General features: G+C 33.7%; 1 protein-coding gene across 1 annotated transcript; it reads right to left on the bottom strand.

The window, feature by feature from the left end:
• Positions 1-6,716: 6,716 nt before the first annotated feature.
• LOC144551238 (indole-3-acetic acid-amido synthetase GH3.8-like) lies at positions 6,717-9,401 on the bottom strand. Its single transcript, XM_078299128.1, has 3 exons — positions 8,902-9,401; positions 8,444-8,545; positions 6,717-8,327 (listed from the first exon to the last, which is right to left on the bottom strand). The coding sequence occupies exons 1-3, from the start codon at positions 9,228-9,230 to the stop codon at positions 6,935-6,937; spliced, it is 1,824 nt and encodes a 607-aa protein (XP_078155254.1). The 5' UTR covers positions 9,231-9,401; the 3' UTR covers positions 6,717-6,934.
• Between the last annotated feature and the right edge of the window lie 1,772 nt (positions 9,402-11,173).

Here is an 11,173-nt window from a genome sequence, read left to right as displayed (position 1 = left end):
AAACTTTGTTTTGTATGTTTAGGTACCAGAAGAATTATAAAAATAGAAAATCATGCATTTTCATCTAAAGAAATCCCTCAAGAGGACTATGTTTTTGCAAAAATATACGGACCATCCGATCAAGATCAGACGGATGGCAACTGACAATAAAAAAAAAATTTAGACAACGACAATGCACAATACTACGCAACACAACAACTTGCTGTATGTTTGGATACATAGTTTGCGCAATAAAAAGTTATAAAAAGAAACAAAAATCTGTGATTGGACTGTCCTTGATTATTTCTGTCCTGGAAGTAGCACCCAATCGACGGCTGAGATCAGATATGTGAAAAAACGGATGTCAATGAATTTGGACGGCTGGGATTACATTTTAGGAAACGTTCTTTCCGTGCTTGAATTTCCCACAGGATTTAAGGTTTGTAATATATTTTGGGCCAAACAAAATCCTCTATATGATTATCCGTCAAATAATTTGAAATGTAAAATTTATTTTTTTAATTAATAACCAAATATATTTTAAATTGGAACACAATTTATATACACCATATTCAAATAATGGACCCTATCAAAATGTTTAATTTTAATTCTCTCAAAAAATGTTTAATCTTAATGTTTAGTTTGAAAAATACTTCTACCTGATTGATAAAAGGATAAAAATATATATATACCATTTTTGCGCTTCGCTTCACATCATGTATTTTATTTATCTTTGAAAAATATATTTAGCTAAGCAGAACAAGCCCTTGGCAAATTACATGAGAAAACAATTTGCATAACCTTTAGTGCGGATTATGGGACTTCTTTTCTTATCAATATAATCCGTTATTTTTCTAAAATTCCTATTGTCACATTTGAGTGACATTTATGTATATCTTAAATATAAATTATATAAGTATCCGAAATTGATCTTCAAACTTTTTCTAAAAAGAAACTACAATTGACGATCATATTCTTTCGAAACAAAAAAAAACTATAATTAATTAATAATTCAAAACTTTGCCTCCAACTCGGATTAGGGGCGAATCATAAGTGTACCTGGGGGTGCTAATTCAAATTTTTTATTACTAAGTATATAAAAATTGTATTATATTGTTTATTTTACATGCATAAGCCCCCCTATAATAATATTCAAAATTAGAGGGCATCAATGTAAATTTTAAAAATTAAAACTTGATTCATTTCTATTTGGACTAGTGGACCTTCTGTCTTTGCGCAGTGGAAGGTGACAAAATTAAAACCCTTTCCAAATCAGACAATTCCCAAATTGAAAATGACAATTCCAAATTCCAAATTATAGCACTGATGCAATAAAATTGAAGCGTCGTCTCTGTTCTCCTCGATTTGCTGACTCCACCAACTACTCAGCTTCTCCGTCTCCGTCTCTGTCTCCGTCTCTGTCTCCATCAAATTTCACTTTTCTGATTCTCAGAGACAGTACAATAACAACACCTCTTTGAATTATAAGAATATATTATTTACTTTTACTCTCTAGTCTCTCTGTATTTTATTTCAGATTATTGATTCTCAATAAGTTATTTGTACCTAATGTTCAAAGATAACCGAATAAGACCTAATACTAATTTAGGATAGAAAAGAATATCCAATTTTCATGATTGTATGGAATTAGTTTTTGGATACAAAGGAAATTTAAATTCTCATGATTACAACTGACTTGATACAAGTATAGAATAGAAAAACAATTTCAATTTATGATGATTGTAATTAGTTAATTGCAACTTATATGGTACTAAGGATGAAGCGAATTTATTTAGCATCCCTTATACTAAAATTCTAGTTCCTCCCCTGACTCGGATAACATCTATGTATTATCTACAGAGCATGTGCCGACTGCTGGCGCTTAGACAATAATGTATGTAACTATGTTATGTTACTTAACGCAACAATTTGCGTGGTGTGTATGTATCTAACATTTAAAAGCATGTAGTTTTTTTTTCTTTTTTATTTCACAGTTCACACTATCCCAGAATAAGTATGGGGGTACAAATGATGTTACAAATATTCCTTTCTATATTGGCAGTCTAGGACCGTACACCAATTTTTGTGGCTCCAAGCATAAACTGGAATTGGAATTGATTAATTCAAGAAAAATTAATTAAGAAAGTCATTAATTGCAGGAGAGGGAAAGTACGCAACTTGTACCTAACTAAGGCCCAACCCTCAGCAGAAACGGTACGGTAAGCATGCAGCGCACGGGACTATAGGAGGGAAATCTGGTACTGTGTCTCGGCTCCGACCACAATTGCGGTACGCTATCTGACCTTCTTTCTTTCTTAATTTCTTTCTTTCTTTCTATATTGGAATCTCATATCATAAATGCAGAAACTTTTATTTATAGAATTTTTTAAAATTAATATAGAAAATTGGATGTTGTGGAGAGGAATTTCGATTTCATAAAAAAAAAAACTGATTTATTGATTTGGCTCATTTAGTTATCGAGACTTTTTGTGGCAGTGGTCACGACTTTGTATGAAATTATATGATTTAATTAGGAGTCAAAATTTGTTTGTGCGGTATTTTGTGTAGTTACGTGACATGAAGTGGTAATTAAAGAAATCAAGGTTCTAAATAGCGCGCTGTAGCGTTTCATACCATAAAAGTTATGGCTGCTCTAGTGCGCTATTTCGCGCTAAAATGACGCTATATGAGTATAGCGATGTTTTTTTTAACCATTCTGCTATGACGTAGGGGTGTCAATGACACCCTTTTACCTGTTTACTTGACTCGTATCGTATCCAAAAACACGAGTAAGGGTGGGATTTTTTTTCCGTTAGCTAATTGGGTACGGGTAAGAGTAATGATTTTTTTCCGTTATCTTACTCGTTTTCGTATAAGATAATTTTTAAAAATAAAATTATATATATAGATATATATTTGTATGAAGATGATACATGATACAATAAAATTTTGTATTTTATCAAATTTTCATAATACAAATTAGCTGCATTCATTATTTTTTTCTTCTTTTGAAAAGTATTTTATCGAAAGCATAAATGAAAATGTTAATGGTACTGTTTTATCCGTTTACCCGACCCGTACCGTATATGAAAAGACGGGTAAGGGTAAAGAATTTTTTTTGTTATCATAACGGGTACAAGTATGAAAATATCTCCATCCAATCCGTATCATACCCGTTGACAGTTGACACCCCTACTATGATGTCATAAATGCTATTTAAATCTTTGAAAGAAACTAATAAATGATTTAGTTCCTTTAAAATTTGCTTGAATGAACTGAAATATGATTCAGTTATTTCTATAGAATTAAAATTTCTCAGCAATTCATCCAATTTCTTATATTATTTTTCAATAATTTCTATAAATAAAAATCCTGCCATAAATGATCACCACTTTGACCAAGCTCTTGGGTTTTGAAGCAAACTTGATTTAAAATAATGAATGTCAACTTGTATTTAGGTAGGAGATTTGGAGGTTTTGTTTTCTATCAAGTAGGTAAGATAGAAGAGCTAGCGTTGATGTATAGAATTTGTGCAACAATAAATTTTGTCTCCTTGTGCTCGCTTGGTTTTTCTAATTAGATGACGATTGTATTGTCTAATTCAAAGAAGCAAGTTAGGTTGGCGTTGCTTTCATAATCCATAAAATAGATGCTAATTAATGGGAACTTACGTTTGGTATGGTCGACTTTTTTTTTTATTATTTTAAACAATAGATAGGGTCAAGTCTTTAAATTTATATTTTATTAATAACTATATGTACAAGAATTACTTTTTGATCTAATGATAAAATATAATATTTTTTTGTGTGAGAACTCGTGAGTTCAATAACTAATTAGCAGAAGAAAAAAATGAAATAAAAGTTACATATGTTGTAATACTTAATCAATTAATTCAAAACTAATAAAAATTATCGACTTTAAAGATTTGATTGCATTGAAAATGGCAACCATAAATACTGTTCGCAATACCATTTGATGCAAGATTTTTTTAAGATTATTGTTCAGTATTTATCTTGGAGAAATATATAATGATCTCATAATTTAGAAGAACGCTACGAAGTCTTATACTCTTATTAGATAGCTTTCTAGTTGTAAGCTGATTAGTCTCACGTTAACAATATAAAGGCGTTTAATCACTTATCTAGCTTTCATTACCAATCATTTCTTAATCAATTTCATTTATTTTCACCCTAACAATAATTGCATTTGAAATTCTATCTATCATATTAGTATTTCAATGCCACAACTCCTATATCAATACAAAAGATGCTATAAGTAGAATTAAGAATTAGAAGAACAAAGCAGTTTAAAGAGATTAATGAATATTAATTAGTAAATTAACAAATGAGAATCATTTAACTCGTTGTAAATACATCTATTTATCAATAAAATCATTAATAGACATTTATAGTCACTAATTATCAAAAAAAGGAAAATTCGCCTGAAAGATTGAAAATGCAATCTTGTTAATTCATAATCTACCAGAAAATTTGTGTCACTTGAGATCCACATCAAAAAATGTCTTTCCATTCGGCATGCAAAATAATTACAAATATTGACGAGGTAATTACAATTGCAATTGTTGATATGTAAAATTTATATTTTAAAATTATTTAAAAAATAATAATTTCACTAATGTAGACAGTATGAAATTGGTTGGTGAATAATTGCTCAAATTATTATTATTATTATTATTATTATTATTATTATTATTATTATTATTATTATTATTATTATTACTATTACTATTATTATTACTATTACTATTATCATAATAAATTTAAATAACGTTCACCGCTTCATAGTGGAACGGCTAAAAGAATGACACTATTGTCCGTTACTACAGCGTGCTATAGTGTTGATAGTGCCATAACTTTTATGGTCAAAAAACGCTATAACGCAGCTATACCGCACTATAATAATGCAATATGGCAATATAGCGCTTTACATGTTATGGTTGTTGAATAACAAAATGATAGCGGATAAATAACCGGTAATGGTAATATAATAATTGTTTTTATTATTTATTATAAAAAAATTAAAACATATACATTAATTTCATACATGCATAGTACTTTGTTGAAAAGAAAATTCTAATCATGCTAAGCGCAAGTAAACCAATTAAAGTGGTATGCCGGTACCTTATTTCATTCATAAAAGAATTAGTTTCAGCACTTGTATAACATGCACGTGTATAATCATCTGTTCAAATATTAAGTACTCTTTTCAATTCTCATTAATATATATAATATATATATTTTTTATAATTATCCGATCGGATAACATGTACCAAATAGGCTTTATTCATAATCTTACTCATTTAGACAACAAAAAAAAAAATTATCCGTACCAATATCTAATAAATTTACGAATAAAATTTTTTATCGATACCTGTCTTATCGGATAAGGTACGAGTTGGATAAACATATAAAAGAATGCCATTGACACCCCTACTGGTACTCAATTGCTCAAATTATTAATTGGACAATATACCATTTTAGAGATGAGATGCACTAATCGTTTTCAACCATGAGCTAATTAATCATTCTTTTTTTTTTTCTTTGGTCTTTGGCTAGCAATTGAAAAATACAATTTCCAAAGCAAGTGATGAACTTGTGATCTCTAAACTATGTAGTCAATTCCAATAAACAAGAAAGCAACACACCTTCCTGGAAATTCGTACTTGAATGGTCCCTCGCTCAGTCTACTTTCACCTGGAATTAATGTACAATAAATAATTAATGTTCTGCTGGAATTGTGTATTTATTTATATAACCCCGTTTCTGGAACTAATATCTAAGAATAAGCAATTTAAATATATAAACCATGTACTTGGTTTGCTGACAGGCCCAAGTTTTTAAAAAGTTGTTTCTTATTACTCACTGTAGAGTTAGGCTAATATGACACCAGTGTTATATCAAACTAAATAACACCATATCTTAAATCCTTATATCTGCTTTAAGATTCGTACTATCCGCTTTTACTGTTTAAGCACTTCATTTTGTATGAATCTTAAAGCAAATCTAAGAGTTTAAGATGTGGTGTTATTTAGTTTGATATAACACTAGTGCCATATTAGTCTAACTCCTCACTGTATAGTCAAGTATATATATATATTTATGGGTTCCAACTGTAAAACATATCTGCAGCTGGATTAACATGCTACCAAAAATATATCTAAAAGGAGAATCTCCTTGGGAATTTTTAGGTAAGATAAACAAAATTCAAAATAGTAATTAAATAAAACATGACATAAGATTTTGAATTATACTACGAAAGTGCACACTTTCCTGCAATTATGCACTCAACTTGTAATATTAATCACAATAATGGGACCGGATATTACCAAGGATTAATTAAGCATCTAAATAAAGTTCCTGCTTGATTTATTAGTAACAAGGGCTCGAAACATTATTCTTTCTTCTTTCTTTCATTCTGAAAAAAAAAATATATCACTCTTTCTTAGGGCTCTAAACATCATTCTTTCTTCTTTCTTTCATTCTGAAAAAAAAATATCATTCTTTCTTAAAGAGGCTTTTCTTTTGGTTTCTTATTTCTCATGTTTTACTATAAAAGGAATGCAAGCATGATTTAAAAAAATGGGAATTACTCAAGTACATAATCCACAGGAAGAATAATGGTTTATTAAAAATATATGGATATGTTAGAAGTTTCTTGAAAATATTTGTTTGAACAATAGTATAAGATAAGTAAATTAAAGCATCACGAATACAACATTTAAATTAAGAAGTCATATTTCCTTTGTACCAGAAAGACACAGGAAGTACATCAAATGTTCTCTGAAAAATGGAATCTGCTAGTTAAAGTCAAACAGAGGAAAAAAAAATTGCTAAAAGAAATTAAAAAAAGAAGAAAACAAAATACTATTCTACGCCTTCCCAGTTCCCACACAGTACTCTCGACTGAAACACCGACTATTTATTATTTCACCAGTTCATTTGGATCGGGTCGGAGTCCATTTTGGCAAACCAGGACTGAAATGGGTCGACACTACACGCGAATCCAGTAACTCTAGAATAGGAGGGAAGTTCACACATCGTGGCACCTTGTACTGGTTAATGGATGCTCCACGAGATATGGCATAATCCATTAACTCCTCAAAGGTACCAGGTCTGACTACTCGGATCTCTAATGGGCCGATCGAATTATCCGCTACCCGGCTCTGACGGTACACCGTATTGAGCGACTCCTCCATTTCGAGGCAGCACTTGTTGAGAAGCTCAGCTGGTATGGTACCGGATTTCCCATTTTTAATTTGGTCCTTTCTGATAAGGAGTTCCCAGTAGATAACATAGTGGCCTGGTATAGACTTGGTATATGCATGGCTAGTATACTCAACCACAGAAGCATTGTATGGTTTTATCAGCTCTGATGCATTTGTCACTGCCTTTTGCAACTCTGCTTCGTCGGTCTTGTCAGATTCGATGCTTAGAAGTACATTCTTTCGGCGTATAAATTGGAACTGTGGAGCAGCGTTGTGGAAACCCGTAACCCGTAGTATGTCACCGACCCGGTAACGGTATAGACCCGCATAGGTTGTTATCACTAGCTCATACTCCTTGCCAACTTCCACGTGAGCTAGATCCACCAGCTGGGATTGTGCACCGTTGCACATGGTAGTGCCATTAGCATCCAACGGTATGAACTCAAAGTAGCCCATCATCGGCATGATGGTGTAAGACACCTCAGATGGTGAACACATTGGCCTCAGATTTAAACCAAAGTAACACTCCGATGAGGCGTACATGGTACATGCCATAGGTAGACCGCCGCTGTAATACTCCAAGGTCGGTATATACTGCGCCATAGCACCCGTCACGATCACATCTAGGTACTTGGTATTGGGCCACATGCGTGTTATGATACATGCCCAGTCGCCTTTAGAGCATTCTTTGATTATAAAGTGGGCGAGGTCGAGGTCGGGTCGGAGTTGTTGCATCACCGCTTCACGAATTGCCGGGTCAGTGATTTGTGTAGTTAAGGTCCCACATGAAATATCTGAGGCCAACTGTTCCCAGTGGAGTTGTAAGAATCGGATGGCACGAAGTAGGCCCGAGGCAAATACTGCCCCGACCCGCAAGACATCGTGTCGATTGAGCAGGCCGCAGAGCATCTGTGCGTACATGCTTTGGAAGGAGTCGGTACACAAAATGGCTTCATTCGGGCTTGTGTACACGTTGTACGGGTCGTATGGGCGGGATTTGAAATGGTCACTTTTGTAGTAGCTAGTCAAAACGGGTCGAGCCGGTAACCCGCCGGGGGTCTTGGATTCGGATTTAATAAAGAGGAAGTATAAGCCCTTGCCTTTGTCCAAGCCTGGCACATAGCTGTACATCCATGTGCAACAACAATTAGTTTTCTGATAAAATGTTAGTTAATTGAGTAAACAAATGTTTGTTACCATGTTAATTTATACTCGGTGATATAAAAAAATTGAGCTTACAGATTCATGACTGGCGTGAGGAGGCTGTAGAGAAGCTGCCTGCGGTCCAACTCTTCTCTTATTGTTGGCATTAGTTTTCTCTCGCCGGCCGAAGTCCCCGAGCTAATTCAAATTCAAAATTTCCAAAACATAATTAACTTCTAAAATCAACTCATTTCAACATCAAGTAAAATTATTATATAACAAATCATTTTCTACTTCTATAATATTATTGTTTCCATTTTTAGGGTTACAATATTTTTTTTATTTCTAGAAAAACATTTTTCAACTATACATATGGAATTATGGATATCCTTCAAGGTGAGTCTATAAGTTAAAAAAATAGTAAAAGCAAATTATAATATTTTGTGAGTTTATTTTCTTGTTTTATATATATAATATATTATTTTGCTTACAGTATTTAAGTTAATATATAACTAGATATTCAAAGCATTTACTATTGTTTCATACGGTCATACCTGGTGAGGAACTCAGTGATGGGATGTGAGGAGAGAATCGGCGAGCGGTCACCATTAGCAATCCTTTGGATATCCGGCTGGAGATCCTCGTAAGTCACCACTGGCAACTTCGCCTTAAAGCTTGCACGATCCGTGGCGCCGCAAAGCTTGTACCTTTTAAGATACTCTGTCTCGGCATTCCGGCTCAGTATCTCTGCCAGAACCCTCTCTTGTACCGCATCAGCGTTCATGGTCATTTCTTCAATGAAACGCAGTTTCTCGGCATCTTTTTCATTGGCCGTTGGCTCTAGCGCAGTGCTACCATTGGAAACCTTTGGTTTGACCGCCATTTCAGGATTTGATTTCGATCAGGATAATTTGTTATTGTGCTTGGTTTGGGTTGAGGTGTTGGAGAGAGAGAGAGAGAGAGAGAGGTGAGAAGAGAGGAGAAGAAGACAGTTGTGTGGAGGTGAGGAGTGGTGTATGAGCGTATTTATAAGGGGAGGAAAAGAGAAGTGGACGAAAGAAAGATTAGTGTCACGCTGAGGCCTGAGAGAAGCGACTAAAACGAGTAGACCGAGGCGAACGAACGAACGGAGAAAGGGGTAGTAGCAACTAGCAACCAGCGAAGTTAAACTATTTACACCACGAATTTCACGCAGGTAGTTTTACTGTACGGGCAGTTGACCCGACGTAGTAAGTGTTCCACGTAGAATTTATGGTGCGGGAAAAGGTCAGAGTTGTCGGTGTAAGATGAGGCACTGCGGGTCCCGCTGTCGCGTCGTGAGGCGGACAGCCACCAGGCATTTGTGGGACCTTCAGCTAGTACCTTGCCACGTAGGACATTGCCAACTGGGGGCCAGTGCCGCCTCATACCTCGACACTCCGACACGTGGAGAGCGACCGGCGGGACTCCGGCGGGCCACCATGGAGATGGTCGCCGGCGGAAGGGGCAGTATAAGCCTCGTGACCTGGCGCACAAATTTCATCTCCAGTTTTATTTGAAATGGAGATGTATCGAGCATGTAAAATTTTGTTGATCTGGAACCTTCGGCTCGATTGTAATGGAGAGGAACGAGAGGAGTGAAAAACTTAGGTGTGGTTTATTTCGAAACGTTTCAGGTTTCGTGCAATAACAAATTAAGGCATCTGTAGGATTCGGTCTTATCCGCGACTATGCACAGTGCACAAGGAAATTTTGTCTGGCGGAAAACCTCAAGAAAATTTGTAGAATTTTCCCTGGAATCTGTTAAATTTAAACATCAAACGGTACTGATTCTGTGGAAAGAATCGAGTAATTAGCCGTTTTTAATATCGCATGTAAAGGAAAAAAATTAGGCATGTGAATAATGAGCAAGGTTCAATGCCTCGTCTCTTTCATATCTTATCCTACTTCATATTTTATATTTTTTTTTTCAGGAACGGAACTAGAAAATATAAATAGGTGGGGCTAATCTATAAAATATAATATATGAAATTTTTTTTTTTAAAAATGTGGCTAGTGAGAATTGAACCTATGACCTCACACATAATAACTAGAACTCAAACCACTAGACTACTAACAAACATTTACTATTTTATGAGGGATGCTAGACTATAAAAAAAGTTCAAAAAACTCAAAAGCTTAACTAAATTTAATATACATAATTAAGAATTTTAAAATCATAGGGTGGCTTAGCACCCCTTGATCTATACATAAATCCACCCCTGTTTCTTTTCAAAGTTTAAATTATTGATTCGAACCGCTTAATATGATATTGATACTAAAATATGTATGGGATGAAATTTTATAATTTTTGAATTTTTTTTTACTATTTTTTAAGATAGATACAAAATTATGGTTTTTAGACCGTTAAAAAAACAATGATTTTCTACCTATCTTAAAAAATAGTACAAAAATTATAAAATTTCATCTTCAACCATATTTTAGTATGGATATTATGTTGAACGGTTCGGATCGACAATTTAGACTTTGAAAATAAAGATATAAAATATGAAGTATGATGAGGTATGAAAGGCATGAGGTATTGGAACCCTCCCCGTGAATAATTACCTAAATCTATTGATGTTATATTGTCACTATCATAAAAATTCTTATACTGCAATTCACATGATATACTTCGGATTGGATAAGTTTAGAATTTTATCAATTTTATCGAGTTAGAGTTAAAATTGTTGACAAATTAAAGACTCAATACTTAGCAAATTAGCATTTTTCTTTTTAAGAAAAATAGAGATCAAGCCTCTAATTTTCATTAATTGTGACACTAGTGCTGTTTAAAGCTACAAGCAA

This window comes from Carex rostrata, chromosome 3 (assembly GCF_964058835.1).
Source record: "Carex rostrata chromosome 3, lpCarRost1.2, whole genome shotgun sequence".
NCBI lineage: Eukaryota > Viridiplantae > Streptophyta > Magnoliopsida > Poales > Cyperaceae > Carex > Carex rostrata.
The sequence above is the reverse complement of the archived record's forward strand: the minus strand, read 5'-3'. Positions and strand labels throughout refer to the sequence as shown.